The 18,871-nt window shown below is 35.1% G+C and overlaps 3 protein-coding genes across 5 annotated transcripts; 1 reads left to right on the top strand and 2 right to left on the bottom strand.

Annotated features, from left to right (window-relative positions):
- Window positions 1-652: 652 nt before the first annotated feature.
- LOC145614915 (putative beta-1,3-galactosyltransferase 8) lies at window positions 653-3,178 on the top strand. Its single transcript, XM_081669989.1, has 8 exons — window positions 653-920; window positions 995-1,059; window positions 1,162-1,355; window positions 1,428-1,685; window positions 1,783-1,870; window positions 2,016-2,141; window positions 2,261-2,370; window positions 2,517-3,178. The coding sequence occupies exons 1-8, from the start codon at window positions 672-674 to the stop codon at window positions 2,663-2,665; spliced, it is 1,239 nt and encodes a 412-aa protein (XP_081526115.1). The 5' UTR covers window positions 653-671; the 3' UTR covers window positions 2,666-3,178.
- LOC145614916 (uncharacterized) lies at window positions 3,099-6,489 on the bottom strand. Its single transcript, XM_081669990.1, has 3 exons — window positions 6,284-6,489; window positions 5,324-5,495; window positions 3,099-3,401 (listed from the first exon to the last, which is right to left on the bottom strand). The coding sequence occupies exons 1-3, from the start codon at window positions 6,474-6,476 to the stop codon at window positions 3,308-3,310; spliced, it is 459 nt and encodes a 152-aa protein (XP_081526116.1). The 5' UTR covers window positions 6,477-6,489; the 3' UTR covers window positions 3,099-3,307.
- A 1,144-nt stretch (window positions 6,490-7,633) lies between these two features.
- On the bottom strand, window positions 7,634-18,652 carry LOC145614913 (CLP protease regulatory subunit CLPX3, mitochondrial-like). 3 transcript variants are annotated; one of them, XM_081669988.1, is made up of 16 exons: window positions 18,358-18,479; window positions 17,716-18,046; window positions 17,093-17,151; window positions 16,820-16,911; window positions 16,644-16,723; window positions 14,500-14,550; window positions 13,338-13,412; window positions 13,175-13,252; window positions 12,502-12,558; window positions 10,697-10,767; window positions 10,500-10,599; window positions 10,223-10,327; window positions 9,073-9,135; window positions 8,723-8,845; window positions 8,482-8,631; window positions 7,634-8,225 (listed from the first exon to the last, which is right to left on the bottom strand). In XM_081669988.1, exons 2-16 carry the CDS (start codon window positions 18,019-18,021, stop codon window positions 8,151-8,153), a joined length of 1,485 nt encoding a protein of 494 aa, XP_081526114.1. In that variant the 5' UTR covers window positions 18,022-18,046; window positions 18,358-18,479; the 3' UTR covers window positions 7,634-8,150. The 3 variants fall into 3 exon arrangements, 2 of the variants coding, with proteins under 2 accessions (XP_081526114.1, XP_081526113.1); XM_081669987.1 differs by having other exon boundaries at window positions 17,716-18,652; XR_014107184.1 differs by lacking the exon at window positions 7,634-8,225 and having other exon boundaries at window positions 8,498-8,631; window positions 8,723-8,826; window positions 17,716-18,652.
- Window positions 18,653-18,871: the final 219 nt, after the last annotated feature.

The following is an 18,871-nucleotide window of genomic DNA, read 5'->3' as shown; positions in this document are numbered from 1 at the left end:
TCTAATATCTTGTTTTCTTTACTTTATTTTGTGTAATTCATTTTTCTACCCATGATCACTTCAACTTTTGTTTCTACCTCTGAATTATATTCTCAGTTAGCCTTAGAAGAAAGGTTAGACTATATATTTACCTACCTTGCTACTAACTAGCAAAATTACCACAAATTCTTTTTGGCCAAAACTGGAATTTCTTAGGCCACTTGCTTCTATCTCATGCAACAAACTATATAGTGATCATGTAACTTTTATGGCACTTTGATGGGTAACTGAAAATTTATGAGTTAGGGTACACCTGAATGAAAAGAACAAACCCCAAATTTTATCTGTAAATTGTAAATGTTTTGGTTATATTTTATATAACATTATTACCAAAAAATATAAAAAAATAAATAGTTTTTTCTTTATACAAGAAATTCCATTTTCGTGCCCATAACTTTGCATTATACTCTAGTAAATTGACTTCCATTTAAGTGCCTATTGATAGATAAGATTAAAGTTATTCCATACAAAAAAGATTAATTTGAAATAGGTATATAGCATATTTGGAGGTGTCATTATACAGTAATTAATTGGACGAATGTAGTGATACTGCTAACTGATTAGTTGATAGCCTTACGAAACCTGAAACTTGACAGGAATAAAAGAAGCTTGTAGCAGGACTAAGATTGATTATGTGCGTAATGGTGTCACCAATGCAGCCTGATATCGAATCGAAAAAGATGAGAGGAAAAGCTGTTCCTGGGAAAGCTATAGTGTTACTCTGCATTGCCAGCTTTCTGGCAGGAACACTCTTTACGAGTCAGACTTGGAACCGTCATAAGTCGGAGGTTCAAGAACAGGTTGCACTCATCCCTGCCCATGTCAAAGCTAAGAAGCTCCAAGCCACAGCAATGGCGAAGAATGTGGATCATAATAAGCGCGTAAGTTAAGCAGTTATGGTTTTTTCAGCAGCTGGATTTTGAGTGCTAAATTTGTTTATTTTTTAATTAATCAGATTTTGGTTGAAGGAAAATCTGGAGATATTATGGGGGAAGTTGCAAAGACACACCAAGCAATTCAGTAAGCATATTTTTCCGGATGTTGACATTAATCCTAAGAATAATCTTGATTCCGAGAACTAACTTTAGCTGTTATTTGAACTGGCAAACAAATATGATGAAGATCCCTGGATAAGAAAATCTCAGCTTTGGAAATGGAGCTAGCTGTAGCTCGGACGAGTCAAGCAGACCCCGAAATAACAGGTGAAAAGGCATCAAATCATACTCTACAGAGAGCTTTCGTGGTGATTGGAATCAACACTGCATTCAGTAGCGGAAGACGGAGAGAATCTGTCAGAGAAACATGGATGCCTCAAGGTGAGAAATTCAAGTGTGTTAGAACTATTATTGTGTTATACAATTTCCTTCTCAGCTTAGTTCATGATGCAGGCGAGAAACTAAAGAAATTGGAGCAAGAAAAAGGAATAGTGATTCGGTTTGTGATAGGACACAGTGCAACACCTGGAGGAGTTCTTGACAAAACAATTGATGCAGAAGAAGCAGAGTACGACGACTTCCTTCGCCTCAACCATGTTGAAGGTTACCACGAGCTTTCCACCAAGACGCGACTGTATTTTTCCACAGCAGTTTCTCTATGGAATGCAGAGTTTTATATGAAAATCGATGATGATGTTCATTTAAATTTGGGTCAGTAAAATAAATACTGCTATTAGATTCTCACATTCATCTTCGATTACATCTTCAGATTCTAACGCAGTGTGTTAATCCTGCAAAACTGTTGTAGGCACGTTAGTCACTTCTCTAGCAAGATACCGATCAAAACCAAGGATATATATTGGCTGCATGAAGTCTGGACCTGTTCTTTCTCAGAAGTGAGTATTATTGTACTAATATGCATAACCATCAACATTTCAAAATTATAAGGAAAAGAAAACAGATTATGCACAAATCAGTATCACAAAATTCGTAGCTAGTTCCCAAAATTCATCTAATAACTTTTTCTTACACTGTGTGCAGAGGTGTGAAGTATCATGAACCAGAATACTGGAAATTTGGAGAAGAGGGAAACAAATATTTCAGACATGCTACTGGTCAAATCTACGCCATTTCCAGGGACCTTGCGACTTACATATCTATTAATGCGTGAGTTATATATAGTTTTCAGTTTACTGAACTACAGTACTCATACTACTGAGTAGATTAGCAGAGAGCAACTGACATTCCATCTAATTTTACAAAACGCTTTATCATCATGTCCACAGACCCATTCTACACCGCTATGCTAATGAAGATGTTTCTCTGGGTGCCTGGTTATTCGGCTTGGAAGTTGAACATGTCGATGATCGTTCCATGTGTTGTGGAACACCTCCAGGTATGTCATTACCTCTCCTCTGTTCCTTGATAATTGTCAAAGCAATTTCCAAATGGTCTTTGAGACCAAGTATTGGCCATAAATTTTTTTATTAGTTTGCTTTACCATACATCTAATTTGAACTCTCATTTTCAAACATGTCAAAGACTGTGAATGGAAATCACAAGCAGGAAACGTATGTGTAGCTTCATTCGACTGGTCTTGCAGTGGAATATGCAAATCAGTCGAGAGGATGAAAGACGTACATGATTCCTGTGGAGAAGGAGATGCTGCAGTTTGGAATGTTGAACTCTGAGACTACCAGCCTGGTCTATCAAGGTGTGGATACAGGAAGGTAGAATAGAAACTTAAGTGGGTGCTCAAAATTTATTTACTGTACCTTTTTGTTAATCTATATTATGAAAGCCTTCTCTGTTTTGGAGTACTTTTAGGGGAGCGAGGGGGTTAATAACATTTACATAAATCCGAGTACTTCATTATTTGCTCTGAAAATTAATGTCTCAAGACCTGAAATATGCAGACTAGTTATCTGAGCTGAACAAAGGCGTCCATTTTCTCGCATAACCCCATTAACCCAATAGTTAAGCAGCCAAAAAAGAACATGACACAATTCGGGGCGGTACAAGTGAAGAGGTATACCATATCGGCTACATTTCTTCCTGTTATTTGCATCAGTAACCTATTTATAAATAAGCACGGAAAAAATAATCTTAAATTAAAGAACAAAATAAAGAAAAGATTCGTGAATTCAATACATTGGAATAAAATTATTTGAACCAAGATTAGCAGAAAATAACATAATATAATTTCAACAATATACAAGTATAAGGCTCTACAATTATTTTTGTTGGAGGATTTAAATGTGCTCCACCTCAGAATCAATGACTTAGAAGACATGAGAAGGTTTTAACTATATTAAGACCTGCGATGCTTCTGTCTAACGTCTCCATTTGTCCATTTCCTTTGAAGCTGCTACCATCAGCTTCTTTGTGTTGATGACAAGCTCATCCACCAGTGCACCTACCTCATTACTGGAAAGCACACCAAAATTAACCAAATGGCTGATGCGACAAAGGGAGGTATGAAAATTTAGGCCATAAATCAGGCTAACTTGAATTGCTATATCTCTTAAAGCATTAACCAAGTGAACATTTAAGCCCAAGCCTGACATACTGAAGAATACTTTTTCACTCCAAAAATATTAAAACTGGATAAAAATCTACTATCATAATTTCACAATGTGCAGAACTGCACATTATGCATCATACGTTAGAACAATTAGCCTACAAAGTGTTTCCAAAAAGCAGATCAAATCCCTCCCATTTATAGAATTTACAGAAATTTTAGAGAACCCTTACATGGTTGTACTATACAATTTATCCAAGACAAATTAATATACTCTCTTCTATGGTAGCTTTAGGGAGTGAAGATCTGTGGTTCATGATATGAATACACATACAGTTATCAGATTTGAGGACCAGACTATTTAGTAATTTATCCTGACGATATTTTGGAACCCATTTAAAAAGTTATGGCTCAGCTCTCCAGAGAATATGAGACGTAATGAGTGATCTGTTTATCAACAATAAATCTTTCAGAAGCTGAGATCTTTAACTAATAGTTACTACTACTTGCTAAGTCTGGACATAGATTCATTTGTAATGGAATACATAAGTCAGTAAGTGACTACATAGCTAGAGCTGTTAATCAGATTTTTCAAGGAGACAAATACCTAATATTTTCAAAAAAGTTGCAGAATCTACTCATGCTAGGAAGGTTATAGCCTTTGAAAAGCATTGAAGCATCAATAAGCTAACCGGAAGAGGTGCTTCACCAAATTAGTCACAAATTATGTTCAAGGGATATCTGGATCTTTTAATTCTGACAAACTACTGCAATTTATGGAGCTTGGGCTACTGATGATGGCACTATTCTCAATTTGGAGGATAAATATCTAAGAGTGATATGCATATAGTTAAGGAAATAAAAAGGTAGCAACTGAAACAACAATGATGGTGATGCTATTTTCAGTAAAGGGAGAGGATGAGTGCTACATGATCTATGCTTCTGGTAAAAGGAGTCAGGATACTTAAAAGAGAAGGAATGATGGTAAATATATAGACTCGTAATCTTTGTACATAGATGGCAGTTTTGAGGTGCATCAACAGTCATCTCCTTTATATGTTTTAGCAGGCCAGTTAAAGATTTTAACACTTAACTGGCTAAATTGACAAGAATCCCAAATAATGTCAATTATCAACACATTAGACACCTAAAGAGACCTATTACTTTCATAACATGAGAAGGAGAATGGATTAATAATTTAAGGACAATTTGGGATTGATGATCTTTTCAAAAATAGTGAGCTGTTGGAAATGTGATGTGGTCTTTGTCTAGCCATCCCGATAAAATAACAGCTAATCTTCTAGAGTTGCATCAATCTGGTCACCACTCACAAGATAAAATTGGGTTTCAAAAGTTGCTGATATTGGATAACCATTCAGCCAGGAAGCTCAGTCTTTACTCTTTAGTCTTTACCACATCCACAATATTAGACATGGTAGCTTTCATATTGCAAACACCCCTCTTTTCCCAAGGCACGAGTCGTGTGACCACAATAGCAAAAAAAGAGATAGACAACTACACTGGACAATATTTTTCAATTTCTTTGTTATGTTATCTCAATACTCAACCAAACAAAATCAACCTCAAATGGTACATCCGAAAAGGCTTCTAAAAATGACACTCAACAAATGCATTTTTGCTAATGAAAAGAAATTTGAACAATATTTGTCCTACAGCCTGACTTGGCCTCAATCAATTTGGAGTTTGGAGGGAGTAAAACAGATTGAACGCAAAATAAGAAACCAATTTAACATTTCAGTACAAAGAAAACACTGAGATAATTGAGCCAGATAAACATTTCAGGACAAAGAAAAGAAGATTTACTTACTGAGATGGAACATATGAACCGTTAAAAGGTCTACCAATATTAGAATATCTTTTGCTGTCATCATAAGCAACACCTCTGCCAACTCCATATCCAAAACCTAAACCAACTCCACATCCAGCACCAACGCCTAATCCTAGCTGCAGTCCAGGAATCCCAGGGCCGATGCCAAAACCTGAGAAAACAAATAGAAATTAGGAAAGGACAAAAAATTTAGATATAACAGACTAATAACTCCTAACTACCAATAGTTTTAAAGGCTAGCATCAAGCAAAAAAGCATCAACTTGTATCATAAAGATGCTAGTAATCTAGTATCATGATATCATCAAAGCATAGTCTTCCTCTAATGAACCAATGTCACGTAGACTCTTCATTTCACCTCAAGTAACCCATTTCGGAATTCTATTACATAAACATGGGTATGAACAACCATTGAACAAAAAAACGCGCCTTGCTTATGCACTATACAAATTGTGAACAACTATGCCTCTAGGTCACTTCAACTTAAGGCATGTAACCATTAAAATTAAAATGATCAAACCCGTAATCTAAATACGAATTCATATCGAAAACTTGTAGCTATATAACCCAAATACACAAATTCGAGGACTGTACACAACCAAGTATCTCACATGCTAAGTTCTAAAATTTTAATTACCATCAAGAATTTGGACCTAAAAATTTAACACAATATCTAAGGAAACATAACATTAATCAAACACAATAATCACCTTTGAATATAACATTCTCAATAAATCTAATTGCAAACATTAAATTCAACAACAATTCAAATAATTCTCTCTTCAACTCTCCAGTCGATTTTATATCTCCAAAAAATTCAATTTTTGAGCTGAAATTTTAATTCTATACAATTCAATTCACAAAATTAACAATTAAATGAAATCATAGTAGTGTATTAAAAGAAAACATTGTTGATTGGAAAGTGAATGAATGAGATTACCGCCGATAACTCCGAGACCGAAGCCAAAACCACAGCCAGCTCCGAAGCTGAAAGCAGGACCGATTTTGCCGAATTCTTTGGTTTTAATTTCTGGAAGTTTCCAGAGTAATCCTTTGTCAGCGTCTCTGTCATTTGCGCCACTCATTGTTTGATCACTCAACTTGTTTCTCTCTCCTCTTCTTCTTCCTCTCATTTCATTTGGAGACTGTTTTTTTCATGTTTATACTGCTCTTCTTTGGGGGTTTGTTTGACACTAATTTTTTTTTTTTTTAAAAAAAAAAAGGAAAAGAAAAAGAAAATTATGTAGGAAAGTTATCTAAGTTATCAATTGTTATTATTAAATGACAAATAAATGAAGTGAATTGTAGAAAGTGACCTATGTACAAGCTTTTTATAAATTTCTTATGTAGCAATTTCACTAATTTTTGTCAAAAAAAAAAAAAAAATTACTAAAAAAAATACATAGGATAAATTACTTCCTTGGCTCCACATTGATTTGCATGACTTTTTCTTTTTTTTTTTCTTTTTTATTTATTTTTTAATTTTTTTTTTTTTTTTTTGCCAAAAGCCCAAAATATATACTACTAGTATAAAAAGAAAAAGGTGAGTTCATTTTAAAATTAAAATTTGCAAGCATCTAATTACTAGTACTAAGTATATGATTTTATCCTCATTTCATTCATCTTTTTCTCTACTTTCTTACTCAATAATGAGTTGGATTAATGTGTATTACTACGTATTACATAAATTTTGAGTCTGACCCGTCTATCTCAAGTCAGTCCATTTATGAATTTGATGCATGTCAAGAGAGTAAACAGTGATAAACTTCGCACATGCACTTGTAGTTTAGTCGTCTAAATATACCCAAACTTGCTCAACTTAGGAGGTAGAAACTGAAAACTTAGGACCTCAAGGTCACCAACTATAACCTCAAGCTCCCACCTTTAAACCAAATTATGCTTGATGCCTTCCCAACTTAAAACTACTATGCCAACTTTTCAACAAGACAACTTTCAATCATACTAGTACCAAAGTTAATGAAGTATTATTAACTAAAGTCAAATACTAATATAATATGCCAAAAATATAAAATACAACAAATGTTAAATGTAACCTTGAGTTGTAATTATGCTTTTCTTGACATGAGAACTAGGAGTAAGATCTTTGCTTGGAACTCAATAAGCACTTCATTAAAAGTTTAGAACAAATGACAGTACTTCATTACTTCCTTTTATTTAGGGTCCCATTTGCCACTTAAGAATTTAAAAACATGAAGTTGTCGAAAAAGATAAAGTTTCTTATTGACGATGAAAAAAATAAATGTACAGTACAGTGTAAAGTGCAGAAACCTGGAATATTTGGATATTATTATGAAATTATAAACAGTAATGCTTACAATTGGTTGTAAAAAAAAAAAAAAAAAAAAATGCTTACAAAAAGGTTTAAGATACAATTGATCCTAAGAGATCTAAAATCTACAGAAATAACTGCCTGTATATAAACTTCACCGCTAGACAATGAATCAGTCGAGTGTATAGGGCTCCAACTGTTGTATTTGAACCCAATCGCCGATATCATATGGTGAGGTAACCAGTATACATGAACTTCCATTGCCTAACTGTATTCCTTGGTAATGAATAAGAGTGAGAGGAAGAATAATATCTGTAACAGTATAACTACAACGACCACATCCTAGCATGTGATCCTTAATTGGCAAGATCTACTCGATCTAGGAAGATCAAGATATAGGGTAAAGACTGAAAACCCTACAAGCAAGATCAGTAAAGAGGAAGCTAACAATTGTGAAAAAGAATACGACAATATGACAAATTCTAGATTTGGCTGCTTCTACAAACTCCATCCTATATCATACGCTAATACCTGTCTGAATAATCCCTCTTTTACCCCTTTGCAGCTCTTTGATCACTGATTCAGCACTTTCCTGCGGAAAATACAATTGGGCATAAGTCAGTTGACAGATAAACATTCTGTCCATCAGACACACTAATAGCAGAAACAAAATGATAGGACCCTTAATCATTGCTATGATTTGTATTCTACAAAAACCTACTAAGGCTCTGTTCTATTTTAGTAAAAACAATCAAACTTCAGCAAGAATAAATTTTCAACAAAAAATTCAAACTTCAGCAAACAAGTTCAATTCAGCAAACAACGCTACAAAAGCTAGATTAACATACTCCATCATCAACATAAGCAAGATGGTGTTGCAATGCACCATCTCCACGAAAAATTTTGGCCCCACATCCAGGAGTATTAACAGAGCCCACAGACTCTTCATCAACCACTACAGCAACTACCTCATCATTTCCCACCTTCATATCTGGGATCTGCAGATAAGCACACTCCTTCATATAAGTATTACAAATATCAGGTTATTACAGTTTTCAATAGCCACATATGTTAACAGGAACCACATACCTCATACATAGCCTCTGTTAGTACACTTTCCAGTTGGGATCTTAAACCCCTTGCACCAGTGTTCTTGACCATTGATTTCTTGGCAATTAATCTCAAAGCTCTTTCTGTAAAGTGAAGATTCACCTAAGTATTGAAATAAAAGATATGCACAAATCAATGCCTGGAAGAATAAGGTCATTACTTCGTATAGCTACATGTGTAGCAAGATAAAATACTTTCAAGTATGTGCAAAATATAAGAGAAATTGATATAATATGCAAGATATAGCATCATTCATGATAAGCAGTTCTTGTAGCTTAAAAGCTTAAGAGAGAGAGGATGGTAACAGAGATAAATGCCAAAAATCTTACATTGTTCATAATAAACAATTTCTTATACTGCTTCCCAAGAGCATTCCTTGGTTCAGTAAGGACCTGCAGAGACAATTTAGATCAGCTAATGAACAGCTACTTGAATTGGCTTTTTCATAGACAAAGATGGAAAGTGCACACATGAGTCAGCAAAACTGAACCCTTTACACAATCACACATGAGGAATCATCATCCAACCTATAGAAACAATAGAGACACGTACAACTAAGGCACGTCTGATTGGGAGGTGGGGAGGGGGGAAGTAAAATTAACCACATAAGCTATCTAAAGACAAATCTTGCATGAAGTTGACATCATAGAAAAAAGAGAAATAAGAGTCTAAGAGAAGGTGAATAACGGTCGGCTTCATGAAATGTGGAAGATGATTTTACTGACAATTTGGTGATAAACTTGGAAACAAAAAAACCAATGAATTTTGAGGGCATAGCCTCCCTGCATCTAAGTTTTGAGTTTCATTTTAGCTTGAGCACATGAAGATTTTCCTTAACCCCCCTTAAGTACATAGATGACATACCCTTTGTGTCTTTCGAAATATATCTGCTACTTATCCTTAGTATACGGATGAAGTAAAATACTTTCTACCAATTAAAGCCAAGATTGTTTCAAAAAAAAAATAAATAAATAAAAGCCAAGATTGACTGATTACACACAAGGTAAAAAGCAAACACTTCCTCCCAATCAAAGCCAAGATTGACTGATTACACACAAGGTGAAAAGTAAACACTTCCTCCCAATCAAACAGAAACTGAGACATATTCTCAAAAGAAAAGTATATGCCTTTCCAATCTTCTATGCATAAATAGACAAGTAGAACAAATAAAAACACCATAGATAACATCCCGTCAATATGACAGTATATCAAAAAGGCCTATACACAAACTAGACATACAAATGCACTGAGCTTACCTAGCCATTAGCCAACATTAATAAAAGGCCAAATGCTAAAACTTTGAAAAGGAGGGAAAACAAGAATCAGGTGAAACTTTGAACGTTATTTCAGTTAACTTTTTAGCTCATATACAAGGAAAGATCCTATATTCACAAGGGGTTGATTTATCTTTGTATATAGAACCAATTATTCACCATAACAACATCATCATATGTTATCACAACTCATAAGGAACGTTACCTGCATTAGTTGGTCCTCGGTCAACGATGATAGACTAACCAAAATTGGGAAGCGGCCAATAAATTCCGGAATGAGACCATAGGCAATAAGATCACTACTTTCTACCTGAAAGTAAGAAGATTATTTAACAACTTAGTATACTATCATTACTTCTAAATAAAGGCAAGTCCAAACCAAAAGAAACTAAAAAATGATTAAGGCAGACAAGTTAGCACATATTTGTGTAAGAGTAAAAATGAATTAAATCTTTGCAATGTAACAGGTAGTGGATTCTCACAGTCTTAAGTAAAGCTGAAGTCACCACAGCACTAGCCACTCCAGCAGTTCTCAGGTTTTCCCGGACAGGTGCACCAAAACCAATTGAAGAATCTTGTCGTCTGGCAGTAATCAAGTTTCAATAAAGATATAAATAATGAGGAAAAAAATATCAAATGATCTCCTTATGGAAATTTATTTCCTTTTCAATTGCATTACCTCTCCGAAATTGTTTTCTCCAGATCAGCAAAGGCACCACCGCAGATGAAAAGAATATCTCTAGTGTCAATCTGCAGAAAGCCAATGGGCATGCTGAAGTTTAATAGGGCATTCAAACAACTAGGTGATTTTAAGTTGGGCAATTAGCAGTAGCCTGAATCCAGATCACTATGAGACCCAAGGGAAGGGGTTGGTCAGTGGAAACAGAGTGACATTCATCATTTAGGCCCTGTTCACTTCACCTTAAAATAGAATATTCAGCAAAAATAATTTCATTTCAGTAAAAATTATTTCTATTAATAAAATTCACTAATTTTAAAGAAGAAATATAATAGATAATCAGCAAAATAGTTTCAGTTTAGTGTAATTAATTTAAGTTCAGTAAAAATAATATAAGTTCGGTAAAAATAATTTCAGTTGTAAATATAATTTCAGTTCAGCATAAATAAGATGAAGTGAACAAGGTCTTACTAAACAAATAAAATAAAATAAAAAGCATGACACGCAAAACAAATCAGGAGCATGGCAGTAAACATCTGCAACCAGAAATCCAGGATCACCCAATCCGAAGTAAACATTAAACTAAAGAATTAAGGGGTTATAGTCAAGAATAAAATGAGTCAATGGCAATGCTAATGACCAAAATCTTTGATTAATTTAACAATGCTCATAATTGAGTGTATATGAAACATGCATGTGTGGTCAAAACGAACTCCAATATAAATTAAAGTACCTAACGGACTGTAAATTACACCATCTTTTAAATCATATTCACTTCTTATCTCTACCCTCCATTCTTGCCATAATCAGTGATAATATGGCAAGACTTGCCCCCAAGAAGTTACTAAAATCATGAACATGAATAGAACTTTGGAAATCTATGCTTTATATAGTTGACACGAGAGGGCTCCATCTTCTAAATACGTAGTATTTGAGTCAATGTGATGTGTATGCACACACTGGCATGTATAGGTGTCTTGTACCACACTGGCATGTATAGTTGTCTTGAACCACAACACTGACTCGAAGTGAATGTAGCAAACTGAATACTAGAAGAGCCAGCAAGCATGAAACTTCTCAAGCTAAGAGAATCGTGTTTTCATGATTTGTAAAAGGTAAATTATTTTCAAATACAGCAACAGTGATAACTGAATGCCAAATATTCAGTCTTTCCTCTACTAGGATCACATTAAATTTTGCAAAACTGAGCCCATACCCCCGCCAAAAAAATAAAACCAGAAAAAGGAAAAGATATTTGACAGGTTGATGAGAAAGTTTTATATGCTAACTAATCAATTCAAGCATACAAAACTAATTTCGTAAAAGGAAAATTAATGTACCATACTTCGAACATATGAAACTTTGCTATGGTCCCAAATTGCTAATTCTCTACCTAACTACCTGGATCTTACATCAGCTCTTTACCTTTTCTATTGTACTCCTATGGCTCAGCTATTGAGGAGCCTACAGCAGCATCTTCAGCAGATAAATGGAAGTCGGTCCAAGATCCTTGATAAGACAATATTATTCACTTTCCATGTCCCAAAAATCTTACTTTGAGGGTGGCTCGACCGGGTCACCCCCCCCCCCCCCCTCCTAACAGAGTTTTAATTCACATTTGGTGTTTTGACTGATTCTTTCCTACTATGATGGTCCTTCATTCGTACCCTTACAATGACAAGCTATGGAAACTATTCTCACACACAAGTGATACAACCACTCTCCCAAAGCCTTCTGCCACCCACAGTATCAATGAAATTGTGTGAAAAGTGAACATTAAATGAAGATAATTTAATTGTAAGTACCTGAACAGGGTCTCCACGAGAAGGCTTTCTTCCTCCCTTTTCAGGAACAGTCACAACCTGACAAAGAATTAAAAGCCACAAACATCAAAGGCAATGCCACAAAGAATAGAAAAAGTGCACACAGTCTATGATAAACAGGTTAGGCTTTCTTCCTCCCTTTTCAACCTCAAACCCAATGGTGTCTTTTTGAACGATATAGAAGCAACTAACCACTGTATAGATAGCAAGAACATTACATCAATCCTGAACTTACAAACAACATTATATTTTTATCATGATATCGAGACTCCGAATGCTCAATAGATCATTAAGTCCCTCTCCGTTTCAATAAAATAGCTATCTTTCCCCTCTTGTCTCTTCATCCCATCAAATCATTTCTTTCTCCATCCCATCAACCTTAAATTTATTTCACACTTCAATATTAAGATAAAGTCAATAATTGAGTTTTTTTTTTTTTTTCGTTCCTCACTCAATCCATCTCTGCAACTTCTCGTCTTTTACCCTATAAATTCACTTCCAAGATTTGTTAACGTTTAACATCTAGTGTGTGTAATTGTGCCAAACCCAAGTGTAATATTATCATAGAACCGGGGTTAGAAACAATAGATAGAAGTTATAACTGTCATAGCACAATAATCAAAATAATATATGTAACATGGAACGAATCACTTACAGTTCCTTCGAGGATTTTTAACAAGGCTTGCTGAACACCTTCACCAGAGACATCTCTACTATCATTCATGCTATCAGCCTGTATATCCAATTCTGTTTTATAAAAAAATTGGAGTATGAAACCATAGACATATCAGAGCATTTCTTTACCGAAATCAATGAACCTTTTTAGTTATCTTATCAATCTCATCGATGTAGACTATCCCTTGCTGAGCAGCTTGAACATTGAAATCTGCAGCCTGAGCATTAAGTAATTACGTTTACAGATCATATAAGAGTTCTTTGTAAAGGAGGGCAATAGTTAAAAGACAGAAGAAATTTGATAAATCAGCACAAAGTTACAAACAGATAATGAAGGATATATATAGAACAAAAGACGGAAACACAAAGATTGAGCATTACAAGTACATGAATATATATTAAACAAGAAACTTAATTTGCAATGGAACAGCTGCATGTAGCTGCAAAACATGAATAATTTTATATGCATTAAGAAATCATTTTAATGTGAACATAAGATTGATACTTTCCCATAACATCATAGCTTCTCTACCAACTGACAATTAGCTTTTGCTTTCAAACTTGAGCCCATGACAAAATTACTCCTCAATCCTTTCTAGACTGGCAAAAAAAAAATTATGGGAATCCAAAAACCTCCTAACACAGAAACACTCATAAGTTAATGGTCAGTCTTGCAAATATTTCGTGTTTATACTTCCATTGTGCATGTCCAGTCCATGAGCACTCCTCACAGAATAGAAATTCCTTTATTTTACTCAAGCACAACCTCACTTATTCAAATTAACAATTTTTAAACACTTCCAAAACAAAAGGAAAAAAGAAAAGAAAAAGAAAAAAAAAAAAACAATGACATCTTTAAATTCTTTCACCAAGAAGGCAAAACCAGTAAACACTGAAAAAGTCTAAGCACTAAGAAATGAGATTTCATAAATATCAAATCGAGCACTCTTAACACTTTTGCAGGCAGAAACGGACCTTACTCATAATACCATAAATTGGATTCTATCCAGCCCATAATACCATGAATTAGCAACTCAAGAAGTTGAAGAATAAAAGCATAGAAGCACAAGCACAGTGATCCCATTGTCTCAAACTAATGGGAGTCCTTAAGCTCTGTCTAGGGTACTTTTAAGTTCATGCACCATCGCCACCACCCCAAAAAAAATAAACACCCCTTTTTTCCAAAGAAAAAATAGAAGTTTAAAAACAATTCACATAATTCTGCAAGTAATTGAAGTGAAACAAAATAAGCCAAGAAATGAAAAGATCACTTTGAACTACAATATTGTGGCAACCTAGCCATACCATAAGCAACTTGTATAATATTGCCTCGACATCTTCTCCAACATAGCCAGCCTGCAAAGAAAGGAATCACACATTTATAGGACCCTGAAAGAGGCTAGAGAATCCAAGACAATAAAAATTACAAAAGGTATTACAAACTCAGTTTTATAAAGCACAAGGAGCTAGAGGCATAAAAAAAACTAAGTGATTCCAGTTACAAAACGAAGGCCACACATCAAGCATGTGGGGCACACTTTTATGAGAATCATTGTAGATTATATGTTCTACATATTTTGCAAAAACAAGAAAATTTCTGTTTTTCATTTTCTTTTACTCCTCATTTTTTTTTATGTGCCCAGATAGCATTTTGCATACACACCCATGTGATAGCATAACCCATGTAACCCACTTTATATTATTGCTACGGATATACAGGTCTTTTTTTGGAGGAATAACTTAACAAAAAGAAAAATGGAACAACTTATTCAAATCACCCTTAAAAGAATATAGAAAAACTAACGGAGGTAGCTATTAATCTTCTTATCAAGCTCTATTTTTTAGTTAGGGGGAGGGGGGAGTAGTGAAAGAAAAGAATAAAGTGGGGGCGCCCATCCTGTGGCCCTTGCAGTTGCACATCAAATGCCTCGGATCCAGATTATTGTCTTTGTTGGCTGTTGCACCTAGCCTAGCTTGAGGACTAAGGTATGAGGCTAGCGCCTCATTCCTAAGGTTTAACTCAACCGAAATGAGTTTATTTATGTAACAGATCAATCCATCACCCTTACCACCAGAACCATTAATAAGTACAGAAAATATATAAATGAATTAGTCAAGAAAGACCTATCTTCCAGGCATCTAATAATCCAGACTGCTATTTGACGGATGATCCATATAGAGATGATTCGCAACTATAGAGTAGAATTTGAATGATCTGGCCAAGAGTGAATTGACAAGCATTTGGCAATCTAGATTTGTGCTATTTGATGATGGGTGATCAGGTGATATATTACAGATCAACTCAGAGGTTAATGTGTATTTAGCTCATAGTCTTATGGTCAGTTATATCTTTTAATTTCTTTCACATTTTGCTAATTCCTCTAATTTTTTGAGCAAAAGATGCTTTTAAAATCACAATATGATCTTCATGCACCAGCAACAAAAGTAGTTAAGCATCAGCCAAAACAGGTTCAAAAGAACACTATGATTGTTTACCAAAGTAGTTCTAGTTTGGGCATGATGTTCCTTATAAACCCCTAGTGTACCAAGCCTTGGGATAAGAATGCTGCCAAGAGGCTTGAGCCAAAACCTACATCACAATTCGCTCATGAGGATAAAATATGTAGGATTCGCATTAACGCTAATTTGGAAGTCAAGACTCTATACACTATATAATCCCCGCCGCCCCCCCCCCCCCCCCCCCCCCCCGGCACTAAGTTCCCCAGTTCAAATTTTAATTACATAGTAAGGATATGGATGTACTCCCTCCATCTCATAATGTAGCATTTGTATTCCTTTTCGGATGTCTCAAAATGTTGAGCCTGTTTGGAATCTTTACTCTATATCATACTTCTTTTACCAAATTACCCTCAATGCTAACGTTATCCCAAATTTTTCCTCATTTTACTTTGAAAATTTGTGCCTAAGTTTATTAATTATCCATTGAAAACAACTTTTTAAATGCTGTATATATTTCAAAACTTATGCATGATAGCATGATTAACTGTGCAGGCGTGCAGCGTGCTGTTATAAGTTTCCTTGAAAACAGATTAAAGAGTTAAATAAATAAATTTATTGATTAATTTATCAATAATATACTCTAATACTCCTCTTTTCTTGATACCTCACGAAAAATGAGAAACTGACACTATAATAAGGACAGAGGGAGTAATAAATTGGGAGGAAACCAATAGGAGTACTAAAAGTGTAAGCACCGGTGAGGTTTTTTTTTTTTGTTGTTGTTGTTGTTGTTGACTTCTACCTTTTCTTCTACCTATGTTATTCATACCCTTTTTCAATATAATCTTTACCTCAAGTTCCAATGTTGACATTTAACACTCTGATATGAAAGTAGGCACATGATAATTTATTATGGACCCAAAGTATGTCAAATTTTAGTAAAATAGTCAACTTAAACACCTATAATGAAGTAAGGAAAGAAATCTTGCCTGTGTCAAGGCTGTTGCATCTGCAACAACAAATGGCACATTTACAAAACGAGCAAGTGTCTTTGCAAGAATTGTCTTTCCTGTTTTGTATTTGGCAACCAACAAATTTAGGTTAAAACATATATATTACTTAATATTGCCAAGAAGAAACACTGTTTGCAATAATAGATCATTACCAGAACCAGTTGGGCCCATCAATATGACATTGCTCTTCTCTAACTCTACATCATCATCCTCTGCCTCCATAGCATGTAACTGCGCTTCTGATCTAGTATCAAAATCATATAAGCATACAACGGCACACAGTAACCAGCAACAGATAGCTTAAGAAATATGGAAATGTTATAACATCAATATTTGCTGATCAGAGCACGTGTTGTTGCACTCTTGAAAAGAAACAAAAATTTGATAAGGAGCAACAAAAAATGGAGATGGTTCTCAAGACAAACCCTTTCATCGAAGCATGTTGAATCCTTTTATAATGATTATGGACAGCCACAGAAAGGACCTGCAAAATGAGAGCTACTAAAGCAAGTATCCAACATTCCAACTATATAAAACCATAGAAACTTCTTCAAGAAATCGAGAAGAGATTATCATTAGTACATAGGTCTACAAGGATGAAAGGGTCTTAACAACAATGTTTCTGTAATTACTATGGTTGCCCATTCTGCTACACCCTAGGCGAGATCCTTGTTTCAAGTACTAGGTCAATGGTGTGATATAATGATAGTATGGTGCAAAATTGACAATACAAGTCTTGCACACTTGCATTGGTTGTCAGAAACTAATAGCACAAGTGCCTTTAAAAGTAAACTTCATACGGCGTGCTACTTTTTCCTCCTTCAACCCCATAGTTTTACACAGTCTTTATCTCTATGTCAAAGGTAAGTATGCAAGATAACACATTCGGAGAATTAATAAGATAACAAGGTTCTAATTCCAACAAACAAGTTAGAAGTTTTTCTAAGCTACAAAGCCAGATAAAATAAACTCAAGTAGACAACAATTATCACAAAACAGCAATTCAAAAACTATATCAATATTCAATAAGCTCACAATAAGAGCAAACCTTTTTGGCATGGTGTTGTCCAATGACAAACTTATCCAATCCCTTGCAAATTTCCTTCGGCGTAGGCAAATTCTTCCCTAAATCTGCTCCTCCCCAACCAGTTTGATCATTCTCATTCCCCCCATTTCGCCGATCTTTCCCCTTCCCACCACGACGACCATGACCATGACCATGACCCCTAGAATGATGAACCCCTAGTATATAGGGCGGAGTTGGTGGATTGTGAATCATCATCTCATTTCCAACCTTCAAAGGCGGTTCGCCATCACTCCCACCACCACCCCCACCAATATATGAATTCTTCATAGCCTCCCAATATTTCAAGGAAATCCTGAAATCATCATTATCCTTAAATTTCTCATCATTATCATTACCATTATCGCTATTAATTACACTGTTATTAGAATTATTACTACCATTCTTAGAGCTCCCAATCTCCAGAAAACTACCATGAACAGGATCCATTTGATGGGGACGAAAATAAAATTCAGATTTACAATTAGGGCAAAGACAAACAGTTTGAAAATCAAATTCTACAACATTATCACCCTCAATTGACGAATTATGAACATGACTTAGATTTTGATTTTGATTTTTAGATAAAAATACATCTATAATCCTAGAACACCTAGGGCAATTCACCTCCGCCATAATTCTCCGACGATTAGGGAAATCTCCGCCCCAATTGCATCTCTCTTGATTTCTCGCCGGAAAATTGATGAGCAACGGCGGTTGAATCATCTTCCTCCACCGATCTCCGGAAAAGAGGATTCGACGCAACGCAGATTGGCCCAACAACCTTCTCCAATGGAATAAAGTAGACATTTTTGGAGCTTTGAAGGTTGCAAAAATGGTGGATTTAAAGTGATGGAGGAGATAGAAAGAGGAGAAGAATTGGAGAAGAAGCGAAAGTGTAGGAGAGAGAAAGAGGAGATGAGCTGAGCATTTTTTTTTCCCTCGCTTTTTATTTTCCTTTTGTTTCTCTCGAACGTCTGATTTCTCCTACGTAACCGCTTGCACGGCAAGAGTTACACCCGTTTCGATACTGAGGTCGGGTTTATTAGGTTGAGTTGGGTTTATTTTAAAGTTGAGTTTATGTAAAATTATTGTTTCCATGCGAAAATTTGAATTGGATTTTTTCCTGATCAGATCAGGT

This window comes from Chenopodium album, chromosome 25 (genome assembly GCF_948465745.1).
Source record: "Chenopodium album chromosome 25, dcCheAlbu1.1, whole genome shotgun sequence".
NCBI lineage: Eukaryota > Viridiplantae > Streptophyta > Magnoliopsida > Caryophyllales > Amaranthaceae > Chenopodium > Chenopodium album.
This window is presented reverse-complemented; position numbering and strand designations above follow the sequence as displayed.

Bases quoted from the DNA above. Each gene is read 5' to 3' on its own strand.
- LOC145614913 (XM_081669987.1), bottom strand. From the start codon at position 18,540: ATGTCTACTTTATTCCATTGGAGAAGGTTGTTGGGCCAATCTGCGTTG. The intron at 13,413-14,499 runs GTATGGCTAGGT...CTTAATGCTCAG, and splicing joins TATTATACAAGTTGCTTATG to GCTGCAGATTTCAATGTTCA. The intron at 10,768-12,501 runs GTACTTACAATT...GGCTTTCTGCAG, and splicing joins CTCGTGGAGACCCTGTTCAG to ATTGACACTAGAGATATTCT.
- LOC145614915 (XM_081669989.1), top strand. From the start codon at position 672: ATGTGCGTAATGGTGTCACCAATGCAGCCTGATATCGAATCGAAAAAG. The intron at 1,686-1,782 runs GTCAGTAAAATA...AAACTGTTGTAG, and splicing joins TGATGTTCATTTAAATTTGG to GCACGTTAGTCACTTCTCTA. The intron at 2,142-2,260 runs GTGAGTTATATA...TCATGTCCACAG, and splicing joins ACTTACATATCTATTAATGC to ACCCATTCTACACCGCTATG.
- LOC145614916 (XM_081669990.1), bottom strand. From the start codon at position 6,476: ATGAGAGGAAGAAGAAGAGGAGAGAGAAACAAGTTGAGTGATCAAACA. The intron at 5,496-6,283 runs GTAATCTCATTC...TTGTTTTCTCAG, and splicing joins CGGTCTCGGAGTTATCGGCG to GTTTTGGCATCGGCCCTGGG. The intron at 3,402-5,323 runs GTAAGTAAATCT...TGTGCTTTCCAG, and splicing joins GGTTCATATGTTCCATCTCA to TAATGAGGTAGGTGCACTGG.